Raw genomic sequence first — 17348 nt, 5'->3', positions numbered from 1 at the left:
ACCCTTTAATGAGCCTTATCACATGACTTAGGTTAAAATCCAAACCACAATGTCAATTTTCAGACACATGCCTCAGTCAGAGGTCTCTCAAACAGCCAAATCAGATCTCATACTTTGCACGGAGGAGGGGCAACATCCTGAAACATGTGCAAATTCAGATTATTGGGTTGACGTTTGTCCTAGTTCATATGGCAAGGCTTGTTAAAGGATTGATATTGACTTTTAGGATTGCTACTTCCAGAAGGTCACACTAAAGGTATTTGCATATGAAGTTTTGCCAGAATGACAAGTTGTAAATTTGCTGAGAAATAATAATTATTGTAAAAATTAATATTGTACATGACGTCTACATGCAATTTCTCTGAGGTGGAGGATGGTTCTCTGCACTACAGGTGGTGATTTATACATGTTATATGCGGTCTCAGCAGTAGAATACGACCATCTGGGTGCCCATAATTCAGTCTTGTACCAGCCGCTGCTTGTTTCTTTGTGGTGTTCTTCTGATTCTGAATTTATGTAATATTTCCTGGAAGCTACTGCAAACATCCTATATCTTGTCTTTGTGGACTAATGAAACGTTGATATAGATTGGCCGCTCATTAATTTAACATGAAAGAAAAAAACATGACAGGTGCCTATTATTGAGCCAAAGGCAGCACATTCCATTATTTCCCATTATTACCGGGTTTTGCCAGGACTTGTGCTGGAACAGGATATTCGGAAGTCAAATGTCATGTGTGTGTTGATTTCTTCTGATCAGGTGGCCGTGTGGGGTATTCTCCTGCAAAGCCAGGTATTCCTCCCCCTCTATCCTCTGTCTACACTTGGGGTAGTGGGATCACCACTCCCCTCCGCCTGCCAATGCTGAATACAGAGGTGGTCCAGGTGTCAGCGGGCAGAACACAGAAAGCCGGAGTCACCAAATCGGGAAGGATTATCATGTGGGAGGTGAGCATCATGAACTCTGACCCACGGTACATGCAAGAGACATGTCCTTCATGTAGTAATAACAAAGCATGTGGAGCATACATAGTTATGGAGAACGGTAAAAGAAGGGATGTAATTCAGATGGGCATATAGGAGAGAGAAAGACTCTGCTCATGGTTCATATTTGGAGGTCTAGGAGCAGATAGCAGTGAGAAAGGTTCTGGTTCATATTTGGAGGTATAGGGGCAGATGGGAGGGAGAACGAATCTGCTCATGGTTCATATTTGGAGGTATAGGACAGAGAACGAATCTGCTCATGGTTCATATTTGGAGGTATAGGGGCAGGTAGGAGAGAGTAAGGCTCTGCTCATGGTTCATATTTGGTTGCATGGATATATAGAGGGCAGATGAAAGGTAGTAAGGCTCTGTTTGTAGTTTAATTGTGGTTTCATGGAGGTATAGGAGGTATGCGAGAGAGCCATCATTTCTGGTAAGGGTGCTTTAACACTGCGATTTGGCACCCTTTTGGTGGCTGTGTTGGGGCATACATTGGAGGTATACCTCAGGAGCGTTCCCTAAAGTTTACAACCAAACAGTCTCGGATGTAGTCTACCGCGCACATCAACTAGTGACTTCCTTTCTAAAAGCAAAGCCTGTGCCCCTCTGCATAGTAAAGTGTAGTAGACCATGCTTTCCCATACATTAGAAAAACAATTACCGTATTTACTCGAGTATAAGCCGAAACCCCTAATTTTGCCACAAAAAACAGGGAAAACTTAATGACTCGAGTATAAGCCTAGGGTGGAAAATGCAGCAGCTACTGGTAAATTTCAAAAATAAAAATAGATACCAATAAAAGTAAAATTGATTGAGACATCAGTAGGTTAAATGTTTTTGAATATCCATATTGAATCAGGAGCCCCATATAATGCTCCATACAGTTCATGATGGGCCCCATAAGATGCTCCATATTAAAATATGCCCCATATAATGCTGCACAAAGGTTAATAATGGCCCCATAAGATGCTCCATAGAAACATTTGCCCCATACAATGCTGTATAAAGGATGATTATGGCCCCATAAGATGCTCCATAGATTATGCCCCATTAGATGCCCAATAGATTATGCCCCGTAAGATGCTCCATAGATTATGCCCCATAAGATGCTTCATAGATTATGCCCCATAAGATGCTCCATAGATTATGCCCCATATGCTGAGATTAAAATAAAAAAATCACATACTCACCTCTCTTCGCTCAGGTCCCTGGCACTTGCGATATTCACCTTCCCCTTTCCACCTCTGCACGCCGCTCTGTCTTCCGGCTCTCCCCCGCCGACAATGACTCGAGTATAAGCCGAGAGGGACACTTTCAGCCTAAAAAAATGGGCTGAAAATCTCGGCTTATACTTGAGTATATACGGTATGTTACATATGCACCAAACCTATTCCAAAAGGACTATAGTTAGTCATATGCTGGGTGTGTGGCGCATATGGGCTGGAAATAATCCCAAATAAACTTGAGAAAAGTAATTTACAGGATCTCGATCTTGGTACATCAGTGGTCTGTGGTCACCAGACCAGAGGCCTGCAAACCTCTTATTCCCGGCTGCCATCTCTGGCGTCTCATCTGATTAGTAGGCCATGCATGCGTCACACCAGTACATAATGACATTACAGGGCATACTATTCAGAAGAAGCACCCGGGATGCCGGTAAGTAGTAAGAGGTTCGCAGGACTTTGATCTGGGGGTCACAGACTACCGATGTGACCACTGTGCCAGGAGCATGGTAATCTTTTTACACAATGTATACTTCGACATAGCTAAAAATGAGATGGGAACTAATATGAGATTATCGGCTCTGTGCAAACATTTTCATATGAATTGTGCTCTGTCAAGATAATTTGCAAACTTACTGAATCGATATAATGAAGAATTATAGAAAAAGTAGGAATCGACCCAATTAGCTGTACTGGACTGTCTACAAATTAATTCCAGGGTGATCTCTTCTTTTATCTATGTTTCATATTACTAATAGGAGATTACACAGTGACTGAGGCCGCACAGAAGTGATAACGAGTGCTGCACTTAGCAGATTGTTGTAATAATGTACATTATATAACTATTGCCGTCATATGAATGTTGTGAGATTCATCATAGAAACATAGACCTTGAGACCCCTCCAGCAGCAATTACAGAGCAGTTATTTTAATACCTTTATAATCCAGCCTATCCACAAACAATTGACTGTGCAGAAGACTAAATAATCCTGCTAATTGGTTTTAGCCTCTATACCATCATATGTCCTTTATGTCTTTAGAACTTACATTTCATTCATCAACCGATCTTTCTTCATGATCCTTTTAGGCCCCTCCAATAGGTGCTGGAGCGCCTTCCCTCCCCGGCTCTACGGAGCATGCACAGCCTCAGTTCATTTCACGCTTCCTGGAGGGCCAGTCTGGAGTCACCATAAAGCATGTGTCCTGTGGCGACCTGTTTACTGCCTGTTTGACAGGTGTGATAGAAAAATATATGTGATATGTCGCTTTTGCTTCCTCCAAGATGCATCATTTCTAATAGTCTTCATAGATATTAGGCAGAATTCAGATGTCCATATAACACAAATCTGGACCATGACTTCAGGACTGACCGCAAGTCTTCTGACCCGAACTCTTCAGAATAATATATGCCTATGAGAATGTTGAGTTTGGGTCAGGAGACTCCCATTCAGTACGGAAATCGAGGACCGTATATCATGGTCTGAGTGTGAATATCTGAATTCGGCCAAATTCTGAGTTTGTCATTCATTTTTCAGAATAGAAATGAGAAAATAAAATGTAAATGATTGTTTTCATTCAGGCTTTCATCTTTTTTTCCAGACAGGGGTATCATCATGACATTTGGCAGCGGGAGCAATGGTTGCTTAGGACATGCCAATTTTAACGATGTCACTCAGGTAAGGTTTATTAACTTTATTATACTGTTGATTTAGCTAAAGACATGAAAGGTCACTTAATGGTGATCTCTTTCCAGCATCCACTTTAAAACAAAAGACAGTGATTTGTGCTACAGAGAACACAAGGAGGGAATTTTATCAATACTGGTGCAAAGTAAAGCTGAAGGAACCAAAGCCAAGTGGCAACCCAGTGGTCAACTACTCCACTTTACCTTGGCATCAGTTTTAATAAATTTGCCCACAAGTCCCCTGCCAGCTATCTTTTCCCCAAGCTCCCTTTTATTTTGCAGTTTTATGTTTGTCCAGCATCTTTTTCTCCCAGGCAGTTGCACATAAGCAACCATAACCACAATTTACTACATATATGTTCAGTGAAGTTCAATAACAGGTGCTGTCACCGTCACACTTTTCTTGGCACAGATAGTACTGCTGCCCTGTCTCTGTGTGCTGAATCATACTGCACCCTTTCTCGATCAGTTTTTCAGTGCTGAATAAAGAAAGCTGGACCACCCTTATAGAGAAGCCGGGGAGTATAAGCAGGACTGCTTGGTTAAGAGAATGAAAGCTGGATAAGTGGATTTTAGTGACCTAAGTAACAGCAACTCCATTTACTTCTATGACGTTCCCTCACATGGTACCTTATTACCGAGGTAAAAACTAGAGTTGATGAAAATCGATTTGCAGGACCTGGACCATCGGCCATGTCGGTAATCTGTAGCCACTGGGTGGGAGCACTGATAACCACCTCTTAGGTGAAGGTAGCTCTTCTTTTGGTTAGCTGGCCTGGCGTGATGTCACATGTGTCACATGCTGCAACAATGATGTCAAGCCAAACCAGCTAATCAAAAGAAGAGACCCAGATGCCATCAGGTAAGATGCAATTCCCAGGGCTCCCCTTCATCTGGGACAGAGTGACGGGTGTGGCCCATGGTATGGGTCCTACAAATCGATTCTCACCAACTCTAGCATTATCCCATATACATCCGACTGAGCCCTATTCTCTCGTTGAGGTACAAAGTCTAAATGCCGTATTTCTGCCTACTTGCTTGGCAAGCACCATATTGCTTAAATAACGGCATATGCTACAGATTGCAAAACAAGGACAGGAACATTTGCAAACTAGAAACAACTAATTAATAAAAAATGCTTCTCTTGGAGCTCATTCACAATGACAGCTTGTTTAGGCGAATGATAACGGCACAGTTACATATTGCTACATTTACAGGCAATATATTACTAAGCTTGCCAATGGATTTTCTGGCTGCAGTTCATAAGATAAATAATAAAAAAACTTCAACATTTATAATTGAAACTGCAGATTGTAAATGGTTGTACACATGTTGGCTACTGCATGTTAATAACAAATCCCTAATCTCATAGGGTCGCAAGAAGAGATGAGCAGATCGATTCACGAGATTCCCATCCAGGTAATTGGTAATTGGCGGCTAGAGGGGAGGCCTGCGAACCTCTCACTTTCCGGCGTGGCATTTCATTTGTCAGGGCTGTCGCAACTTCATCTGTGCAATAGAAGGCTAATGAAAAGCCGTGCTGGGATGCCGGAAGGCAAGAGATTTGTGGGCCTTCCATCCAGCCACCAGGTACCACTGACCTAGAATCTGGACCTGAGTACCGCAAATTGATTCTCTCATGTCTAATCACAAGCTATGAAACTGAAGGAATTACTAGAACTTTTGTGATTTTGTTCAGTGAGTTTTATTTATATAGACTCTATTGAATAATTTCATTAGATTAAACACATAAGAAACAAGAACATTTGCTTTGTCATTGATTTATAAGCACAGTAGTGGCCAAAAGCTTTGACATTTTCATGTTTACAAAGTTTTCTTTTTCAGTTCATCTTGGTGGCCTTAACTTTAGATTGTTATGAAGAGTGATCAGATCAATTGCAAATTCGTTCCTTGCTGTGAAAATTAGCTTAAAGGGAACATGTCACCCCCAAAATCGAAGGTGAGCTAAGCCCACCGGCATCAGGGTCTTATCTACAGCATTCTGTAATGCCGTAGATAAGCCCCCGATGTATCCTGAAAGATAAGAAAAAGAAGTTAAGGTACCTTCACACTAAGCGAGGTCGCTAGCGAGATCGCTGCTGAGTCACAAGTTTTGTGACGTAACAGCGACCTCAGTAGCGATCTCGCTATTCTATGTTTGACACGTAGCAGCGACCAGGCCCCTGCTGTGAGATCGCTGGTCATGTCGGAATGGCCTGGACCTTTTTTTGATCGTTGAGGTCCCGCTGGGTAGCAAACATCACTGTGTTTCACACCTTACCAACGACCTCGTTGACGACTCAGACACCGACACATAGGCGTGCATTTGCATTGCCTTTTCCGCACCCCTCCGCTCCGATTGGTGGTCGCTACTGCGTTCTGATTGGCGGTCATGCCTTCAACAGAAGGCGACATAGTAGCGCTTCCATCCTTTGTTCCTGACCGCGTGGTGGTTTGCAGATCGTTGTAGAGTTCTCCGGCCTACGACTCCTCTTCGATTTATCTATTCTTCAACGGTTCTTCTGACACCTTTTGTGCACAGTAGGTATCGTTTGGGGTCTCAAATGCGTTCCCACCGAAGGGCTATTGTGTCGCCTCATAAGGCAAGGCCGCCACCAATCAGAACGCAGTAGCGACCACCAATCGGAACTGAATGGGCGCGGAAAAGGCAACGCAAATGCACGCCTGTGTGACTACAACGTCACACAGGACGTCCCTCATCGAGGTCTGAATCGTCATAATAGCTGCCATGTGACAGGGTCACAACGACCAACGACATCGTTGTACAGGTCGCTACAGGTCACCGCATCGCTGCTGCGTCGTTGGGAAGATCTCACTGTTTGACATCTCACCAGCGACCACATAGCGACGCAGCAACGATCCCTGACAGGTCGTATCGTTGTCGGGATCACTTTAGCGTCGCTAAGTGTGACGGGGCCTTTAGATTATACTCACTCAGGGGCGGTCCCGGTTCTGTTTTGGTCCGATGGGTGTCGCAGTCCGGTCCGGGGCCTCCCATCTTCTTACGATGACGTCCCCTTCTTGTCTTCAGGCCGCGGCTCCGGCACAGACGTACTTTGTCTGCCCTGTTGAGGGGAAAGGTCAGAGAGGCCCGGTGCCTGCGCACTGCAGTACTTTGCTAAAATTGTGCATTTTTATGTTTCTTTGTGAGTAATGGCTTCTTCCTGGCAGAGTGGCCTTTCAGCCCATGTTTTGATACAGTACTTGTTTCACTGTGGATATTGACATAATCTTATCATCTTCCGCCATCATCTTCACAAGGTCTTTTGCTTTTATCCATGGGTTGATATGCACACGTCGGACCAAAGCACGTCCATCTCTGGGACACAGAACCCGCATCCTCCCTGAGCTGTACGATGGCTGGACATTCCCATCTTGTTTGTACTTGCTTATAATTGTTTGTACAAACAAATGTTTGTAAAACATTCTCTCTCTCTTTATTCTGGCATTTGGCAAATTTTAATAATTATGGTATTCCTAATTGACCTAAAACGGGAAAGGTTTATTCTGAGTTAATGTCAGATATTGAGAAAAACATGCAGATGTGTATTTTTATATAGTGTATGTAAACTTCTGGTTTCAACTGTACATAAGACCACTGTCATAAATAAATATTGTGTCTAAACATCCTCCAAGAGCAACTTCTTCCAATGATCCAGAAGGAATTTGGTAATTTAACAAGGCTTTTACCAGCAAGGTGGAGCACCACTCAAGGCAAAAGTGATTTCTAAGTGGCTCAGTGAGCAAAACATTAACATTTTGAGTCCATGGCTAAGAAATTCCTCAGATCTCCATTCCGGTGAGACCCTGTGGCCAATCCTCAAAAAGATGGACAAACTAACACATAAATTGTTGTAAGCTCCAAGTACTGATTACACAAAAATGGGTGGTCATCAGTCAGGAAGTCAAGATTTGGCACAGAATATGATATCCAGCAAGCTAGGCAGGTGAGTTGCAAACGTCTTGGAAAATAAGAGACAAAACTGTATATCTTTAAATAAACTTGATGTATTTGTCGATAAAAATTTAAAAACGTATTAAATGCTTATAATAGAAATAACAGAAAAATACCAAAAACACTGAAGCGGCAAAGTTTGTGAAAATAAAATTTGTGTCAGTCCTAAACCTTTTTGCTGTGACTGTACAGTAGTTTGTACTAATGGTATGACAAACATTAATCAAATATTTCAATAGTACAACAGTGCAAAGTAGAATATAATATTAATTTTACTTATATAGCACCATTAATTTGCACATTGAACTGCCAGAACTGCACAGCTCCATCTAAGGTGTAGTGCCCGTTCCCATGTAGTGCAGCTCAGCGCCTATCCTCAGCACCTGAAGTCAGCCACTACACTGTGAACAGAGCAGCTCTGTCCGGCTCTGTTCACTGTGAACAGCTCATCAGTGGGGTTCCAGATCTTTATATTGATGACCTTTCATAGGGATAGGTCATCAGTATCTTAAGAGTGGCCTATTGAGCTGCTGTAGGGGTTTGGTTTGGCTTCAGAGTACATATAAAGCAAACAAACAGCAAAGTATACTGTACTAAAGCATTGTTATAGAGAAAAAGGGAGGGAAAAAAATATGCCAGACAGAGAATAAATAAATCTTTAGTGAAAAACCATCAAAGACATGGAATAAAAATAGATCCAAACAAGGAAAGCAAAAAGGGTGGGTATGAAGTACAATGGATGGTTGCACCAATAAAAGTCTATGAAAGAATGGATATGGTAGTAGACCAGGGAGAATAATCAAGTTGATTTCAAATAAAGTGCAAGTGCAACATGACTAAACAGCCCAACAACCTGGGGCACATCATTTATAAAAATATATATAGTAACCATCAGCTAGCTGAAAAAAATATAAAAAGTATACATGTATAAATATACCGTATGTATAAGTAGATATATTAAAGTTGAATAGTATATCCATGAATATGAGCAAAATTGCCAGTGTATGAATTTAAAAAAAAACACAAGATTTCAGCTAGCTGAATGAATACTGACAATATGAATGCAAAGAATGACGTTCATAAATACAACACGTATTAATGAAAATAGAAACTAAGTGATCACATGGAGACAAACTTGGTAAGTAAACCAGGTGAGTCTATGTAGATTATGAAAGCTACATTGGTGCAAACCTGAAATCTCAATTAATACATTAGGTTTAAAGTGGCAGTCTAAGGAAATTGATAAACCTGTCATGCTAAATTAAATGGGTTGTCTGGTCTCAAGATATTGATGACCCATCCAGTGGATAAGTCACCAATATGAAATGGGTTTAGGAATTGAAACCTGGGACCCTCGCCGATCAGCTGTTGTAGGGTCCGACGGCGGCCTGTAGACCATAAGTCATTTCCACTATTTTATCTTCTTTTACTCACTAGCAGGACAGTATTACTTGGTCTGACCGTCCGATGGAGAATCCGAAAAATCCCTGTTGTGACATTCTGAGATTTGATTTATAGAGGAAATTTGAATTGAAAATGTATGAGACACTCTTTCTCAAACAACCTGTCCGACAGAGATGCCATTAGTTTGGTATAAATATGGCTAGGATATAGCAAGTCAGAAGATTACACTGTTTCCGAAGATGTTTTTACTAAATGGATGTGAGACGGGTAAGACAGGAATGGAGGAGTGTTAATCTGCAAGGCAAATGTAAAGTTGCATTGGCATCAAACGTCCATTTCACTGACTGTATCTTTGTGGTCAATAAAAGTCTATTAAAATGCATCTAAATCCACAACAAAGAGACTTGTCACCATTTCATCTGTCAGATATTAATTTTACGGCCCAATGCTTCTTTCACAGTGTAATCAGCAAAAACAAAGGCACTTACAAGTCAGTATGACTACTACACTGGACTGTAGCATGTCTTGAGCCCGGGCCAGTTAGTAGTTCTTGTTAGGGCACTGCTATGGGTAAAGGGTTGGCCATCTTTTGGTTTTCCACCTACCGTATTTTTCGGACTATAAACCGCACCGGACCATAAGATGCACCTAGATTTTAGAGGGAGAAAATAGAAAAAATATATATGTACCCAATACAGGTATACATGACCCCCTCATCCCCATCATGGTATACATGGTCCCGGTATCCCCATTCTGGTGTACATGGTCCCCTCATCTCATTCTGGTATGCATGACTTCTCATTCCTATCCTTGTATGCATAGCCTCCTCAGCACTATCCTGGTATGCATGACCCCCTCATCCCTATCCTTGTATGCATAGCCTCCTCATCTCATTCTAGTATGCATGGCTTCTCATCCCTATCCTTGTATGCATAGTCGCCTCATCACTATCCTGGTATGCATGGCCCCCTCATCCCTATCCTTGTATGCATAGTCGCCTCATCACTATCCTGGTATGCAAGGCCCCCTCATCCCTATCCTTGTATGCATAGTCGCCTCATCACTATCCTGGTATGCATGGCCCCCTCATCCCCATCCTGGTATGCATTTCTCCCTCATCACTATGTTGCTATGCAAAGCCCCATCAGAAAAAACATCAATTAAACCCATAAACCATTCTATTTACCTTCCCTGCGCTCCCTCACAGCGTCCTGTTCTGATGCCAGCAGCTGCTTTATGCTTGTAAGCAGCGCATGGCAGTGACGTCATGCGCTGCTTACAAGCCGAGGGCAGATGCCAGAATACTCACTGCTCCCAACACCCGGGACTATGGGCATGTAGAGCAGTGAATATTAATTTATTTTTAATAGCGGGCAACCTGTTAGCCTCAGGTGCCTGCTTCCTGCAACTGCTGGGCGATCACGTGTGCCCGCTACTAAAAAGAGTGAATATTCACTGCTCTCCACATCTATAGTCTCTCCCACCTCTCTGTGCTGGCTTGAGTGCATAAAGGTGGGCAGGACTATGGGCGTGGGGAGCAGTGAATATTCATTTCTCTTTAACCCCTTAACGATCGCCGATACGCCTTTTAATGGTGGCAGTTAAGGGTACTTATTCCTCAGCGTCGCTTTTTAACGGCGCTGAGAAACAAGGGTATAGCGCTCCCCAGCGTCGGAAAATCTCCGGGCAGCTGATACCCCGGAGAACATGATTCGGGTCGGTTTATACCATCCCCGGAGTTGCGATCACCGTTATTTGCCGAATAACAGCGAGCGCAAAAAAAAAAAAAAGTCTGATCTCCCATTTATTTCTCTCTATGATCTAGCATACCAAAAGAAAGAGAAATGGGGTTCCCGAGCTCCTCCCCGTACCTCCGGTGTCCTCGGACCCTCCGGCTCTGTCCCCCAGCCTTCAGCGTCTTCTTCCGGGAAGAAAATGGCGGGCACATGTGCAGTGCGCCTGCCGAGATCTGCTGCCCGACACCCGGCAACAATAGGAGATTTTTCCTATTGGTTCATTTTGATCACTGTGACAGACCCTATCACAGTGGTTAAAAAAAAAATTGTAAATCAAACCCCCTTTTGTCACCCCCTTAGTTAGGTAAAAATAATAAAAAAAAATGTATTTGTTTACATTTTTCCATTAGGGTTGGGGTTAGATCTAGTGTTAGGGTTGGGGTTAGGGTTGGGGCTAGAGTTGGGGTTAGGGTTGGGGCTAGAGTTAGGGTTAGGATTAGGGTTGGGGCTAGGGTTAGGATTAGGGTTAGGGCTAGGATTAGGGTTGGGGCTAGGGTTAGGGTTGCGTTGGTGTTTCGGGTGTGGTGGTTACGGTTGTGTTAGGGATACAGTTGTGTTGTGTCTGGTTACAGCTCCAGAACTGCAATTATTTCCTCTCCATGTGCTTGTCTATAGCTTAAAGGGAACCTGTCACTAGAAAAAAACGCTATTGGAGGTCAATAGCATTATAATGCTGTTTGGCGCCTTCACGTAGCCAAATGCTAAGAGGAAATGAACTTTATTCTCCCCAGCATCGTTCCTGTTTCAGTCACGGGGGCGACGCTGGAGTGGATTCAGTCACCGCTCTGAGTATAAAGAGCGGAGCTGTAACCCCACCCCCCTGTCACTGACTGACAGCCGGCCCACTCACCCCCCTGACACTAACTGACAGCCGGCCCATTGCAGACGGAGTGTCAGTGAAGGCCGGGAACACAGTTACAGCTGCTCTGTATACTCAGTGGTGACTGAACTAGTGCCAGTGACACCCCATGGCAGAAATCCCGCCCCCAGTTCTGACTGACAGCCAGCACCAATGCAGAGGCAGTGTCAGTCGGGGCCGGGGGCGCGATTACAGCTGCCACTCTGTATTCTCAGAGCAGTGACTGAAACTGCGCCCCCAGCCCTGAATGACGCTCCCTCTGCATTGGGCCGGCTGTCAGTTAGTGTCGGGGGGGGTGAGGCTACAGCTGCCACTCTTTATACTCAGAGCGGTGACTGAATCCACGCCAGCATGGCCCACGTGACTGAAACGGGAACGGGGAGAATAAAGTTAATTTCCTCTTAGCATTCAGCTATGTGCAGGCACCGGCCAGCATTATAACGCTACTGATCTGCAAATTAACCCCATATCTGCATGTTAATAGCTTTTTTTTCTGGTCACAGATTCCCTTTAAGCTATAGACAAGATAAGCATATGGAGAGGAAATAATTGCAGTTCTGGAACTGTGCTGAAACATGATAGCAAGTGAAGACTGCAGCATCCTGGATGCACATACAGCTCACATCCAGCCTGTATTACAGGGAGAGACAATCCTACATGAGAAAAATCTGAAATTTAGATCAGCCTACAAACTTCTTATCAGTGGTCTGAAAATGATTTAAGAAATGATGTGCAGCCGGACACTTAGTGCAATTTTACTTACTAAAAATAACAACTAACATGTAAAATAATTTTTTTGCATATCAAAGTTGTCATAGACTCTAATGCGGTACAAGGATTACTACTGCAGCTTTTGTCAGCACATTATTACTTAACAGCTAAGACATGTTTGACAATCTGGTAGCTAAGGATACTTGGCTTAAGAACTTTAGCCTATCCAATAGGATCTGCTACGTGATCGTTCTTTATTATCCAGTCTCCGATTACTTTTGGTCTTCTAGAAACATTGCTATACAAAAGTGTCAGTAATGTTTGTCTTAGGCCGGAGTCACACTAGACCGTAATACGGCCGAGTGCAATGCGATAAAAAAATCGCATAGCACTCGGCTCAATGTTAATCTATGGGGCAGCTCCTATTATCCGTTGTTTTCTCGGCCGTATTCAGGATCCGAGTGAAATCGCAGCATGCTGCGATTGTCAGCGTATCTCGGCCGAGAATCGCCAATGAAAGTCTATGGAGGTGAGAAAAAAATCAGATTACACACGGTCCATCAGTGTGGCTTGCGAGAAATACGGAGCGGTGTTCTATAGAAAAGCCGGCAATTCAGCACAGTGTACAGTAAAATCACACTGACATGTTTGAATAGAACAAATAAAATTAATGTCTACACAGTATAGGTATATATATATAGGTGTATATATATATATATATATATATATATATATATATATATATATATATATATATATATATATATATATATATATATATATATATATTAGTCATGGCCAAAATTTTTGAGAATGACACCAAAATTATATTTTCACATGATCTGCTGCCCTCTGGTTTTTATTAGTGTTTGTCTGATGTTTGTATCACATACAGAAATATAATTGCAATCATATTATGAGTACCAATAGGTTATATTGACAGTTAGAATGAGTTAATGCAGCAAGTCAATATTTACAGTGTTGACCCTTCTTCTTCAAGACCTCTGCAATTCTCCCTGGCATGCTCTCAATCAACTTCTGGACCAAATCCTGACTGATAGCAGTCCATTCTTGCATAATCAATGCTTGCATTTTGCCAGAATTTGTTGGTTTTTGTTTGTGCACCCGTCTCTTGATGATTGACCACAAGTTCTCAATGGGATTAAGATCTGGGGAGTTTCCAGGCCATGGACCCAAAATCTCTGTTTTGTTCCATGAGCCATTTAGTTATCACCTTTGCTTTATGGCAAGGTGCTCCATCATGCTGGAAAAGGCATTGTTGGGCGCCAAACTGCTCTCGGACGGTTGGGAGAAGTTGCTCTTGGAGGACATTCTGGTACCATTCTTTATTCATGGCTGTGTTTTTAGGCAAGACTGTGAGGGAGCCGATTCCCTTGGCTGAGAAGCAACCCCACACATGAATGGTTTCAGGATGCTTTACAGTTGGCATGAGACAAGACTGGTGGGAGCGCTCACCTCTTCTTCTCCGAATAAGCTGTTTTCCAGATGTCCCAAACAATCGAAAAGGGGATTCATCAGAGAAAATGACTTTGCCCCAGTCCTCAGCAGTCCACTCCCTGTACCTTTTGCAGAATATCAGTCGGTCCCTGATGTTTTTTCTGGAGAGAAGTGGCTTCTTTGCTGCCCTCCTTGAAACCAGGTCTTGCTCAAAGAGTCTGCGCCTCACAGTGCGTGCAGAAGCACTCACACCAGCCTGCTGCCATTCCTGAGCAAGCTTGGCACTGCTGGTAGTCCGATCCAGCAGCTGAAACAGTTTTAAGATACGGTCCTGGCGCTTGCTGGTCTTTCTTGGGCGCCCTGGAGCCTTTTTGACAACAATGGAAGCTCTCTCCTTGAAGTTCTTGATGATGCGATAGATTGTTGACTGAGTTGCAATCTTTGTAGCTGTGATACTCTTCCCTGTTAGGCCATTTTTGTGCAGTGCAATGATGGCTGCACGTGTTTCTTTAGAGATAACCATGGTTAACTGAAGAGAAACAATGATACCAAGCACCAGCCTTCTTTTAAAGTGTCCAGTGATGTCATTCTTACTTAATCATGACTGATTGATCGCCAGCCCTGTCCTCATCAACACCCACACCTGTGTTAATGGATCAATCACTAAAACGATGTTAGCTGCTCCTTTTAAGGCAGGACTTCAATGATGTTGAAATGTGTTTTGGGGGTTAAAGTTCATTTTCTGGGCAAATATTGACTTTGCAAGTACAGTAATTGCTGTTAAGCTGATCACTCTGACATTCAGGAGTATATGCAAATTGCCATTAGAAAAAATGAAGCAGTAGACTTTGGAAAAATTAATATTTGTCTCATTCTCAAAATTTTTGTCCATGACTGTGTACGTATGTGTATATATATATATATATATATATATATATATATATATATATATATATATATATATATATATACATACACATACACAGTCATGGACAAAAATTTTGAGAATGAGACTATATATATATATACTATATATATATATAGTGAGGCAGTGACCCCTGTTACAGCTAGGGGGCGCTGTATGTGCTCTCCAGAATGTGCATGGAAGCGTAGTGAGGCCATGAGGGCATACTACAGACACAGATGTGGCTGTAATTAGAATAGTGAGGCAGTGACTGATTAAAAAGCCCTGTAGTAGTGGGGGAGGTGTGTCAGTGTGTTCTTGGAAGCAGACAGGGCAGTTGTCTGCAGAGCTCTCTCTGTGTGGAGCAGCACAGAGGCTAAAGGAACCAGAGAGACTGACACCCTGCGTCTTGGGCTGTGTTATGTGTACCCGGCTGCACTCCTGAGGATAAAGAGTGCAGTGCGCTGAGTGAGTACAGAGACTTGTTACCGGCGTGCGGTCACCCAGGGAAACTGGACAGAGGGAAGTTCGGCCTGTGTATTGACTGCATCGTATAGCCATGCATTATTAATGGACTGTATGAAGAAGCCGTATACTATATTGACTGTGTGAAGTAACAGAATAAAATAACGTTTTGTTTGAACTTGCTTTGGTCACTGCCGTTTCACTGTGTATGGTCCTACGGCTGCATCACAATATATACAGTTGTGGCCAAAAGTATTGACACCCCTGCAATTCTGTCAGATAATACTCAGTTTCTTCCTGAAAATGATTCCAATCACAAATTCTTTGGTATTATTATCTTCATTTAATTTGTCTTAAATGAAAAAACACAAAAGCGAATGAAGCAAAAAGCAAAATATTGATCATTTCACACACAACTCCAAAAATGGGCCAGACAAAAGTATTGGCACCCTCAGCCTAATACTTGGTTGCACAACCTTTAGCCAAAATAACTGCGACCAACCGCTTCTGGTAACCATCAATGAGTTTCTTACAATGCTCTGCTGGAATTTTAGACCATTCTTCTTTGGCAAACTGCTCCAGGTCCCTGATATTTGAAGGGTGCCTTCTCCAAACTGCCATTTTTATCTCTCTCCACTGGTGTTCTATGGGATTCAGGTCTGGACTCATTGCTGGCCACCTTAGAAGTCTCCAGTGCTTTCTCTCAAACCATTTTCTAGTGCTTTTTGAAGTGTGTTTTGGGTCATTGTCCTGCTGGAAGACCCATGACCTCTGAGGGAGACCCAGCTTTCTCACACTGGGCCCTACATTATGCTGCAAAATTTGTTGGTAGTCTTCAGACTTCATAAGCCATGCACACGGTCAAGCAGTCCAGTGCCAGAGGCAGCAAAGCAACCCCAAAACATCAGGGAACCTCCGCCATGTTTGACTGTAGGGACCGTGTTCTTTTCTTTGAATGCCTCTTTTTTTCTCCTGTAAACTCTATGTTGATGCCTTTGCCCAAAAAGCTCTACTTTTGTCTCATCTGACCAGAGAACATTCTTCCAAAACGTTTTAGGCTTTTTCAGGTAAGTTTTGGCAAACTCCAGTCTGGCTTTTTTATGTCTCGGGGTAAGAAGTGGGGTCTTCCCTTTTCATTCAGAAGCCGACGGATAGTACGGGTTGACACTGTTGTACCCTTGGACTGCAGGGCAGCGTGAACTTGTTTGGATGTTAGTCAAGGTTCTTTATCCAACATCCGCACAATCTTGCGTTGAAATCTCTTGTCAATTTTTCTTTTCTGTCCACATCTAGGGAGGTTAGCCACAGTGCCATGGGCTTTAAACTTCTTGATGACACTGCGCACGGTAGACACAGGAACATTCAGGTCTTTGGAGATGGACTTGTAGCCTTGAGATTGCTCATGCTTCCTCACAATTTGGTTTCTCAAGTTCTCAGACAGTTCTTTGGTCTTCTTTCTTTTCTCCATGCTCAATGTGGTGCACACAAGGACACAGGACAGAGGTTGAGTCAACTTTAATCCATGTCAACTGGCTGCAAGTGTGATTTAGTTATTGCCAACACCTGTTAGGTGCCACAGGTAAATTACAGGTGCTGCTAATTACACAAATTAGAGAAGCATCACATGATTTTTCGAACAGTGCCAATACTTTTGTCCACCCCCTTTTTATTTTTGGTGTTAAATTATATCCAATTTGGCTTTAGGACAATTCTTTTTGTGTTTTTTCATTTAAGACAAATTAAATGAACATAGTAATAACAAAGAATTTGTGTTTGCAATAATTTTCAGGAAGAAACTGAGTATTATCTGACAGAATTGCAGGGGTGTCAATACTTTTGGCCACAACTGTATATATCTATATATATATGTCAGTGAGACACACA

General features: G+C 42.7%; 1 protein-coding gene across 1 annotated transcript in view; it reads left to right on the top strand.

Moving 5' to 3' along the window:
* Positions 1-17348, top strand: part of NEK8 (NIMA related kinase 8) — a 109028-nt gene that overhangs the window by 46426 nt on the left and 45254 nt on the right. Inside the window, exons 7-9 of the mRNA XM_069761217.1 lie at positions 761-948; positions 3295-3442; positions 3807-3883. Coding sequence (XP_069617318.1) covers positions 761-948; positions 3295-3442; positions 3807-3883 — 413 coding nt within the window. The remainder of the gene's footprint in view (positions 1-760; positions 949-3294; positions 3443-3806; positions 3884-17348) is intronic.

This window comes from Ranitomeya imitator, chromosome 3, assembly GCF_032444005.1.
Source record: "Ranitomeya imitator isolate aRanImi1 chromosome 3, aRanImi1.pri, whole genome shotgun sequence".
Classification (NCBI taxonomy): Eukaryota; Metazoa; Chordata; class Amphibia; order Anura; family Dendrobatidae; genus Ranitomeya; species Ranitomeya imitator.
The sequence above is the reverse complement of the archived record's forward strand: the minus strand, read 5'-3'. Positions and strand labels throughout refer to the sequence as shown.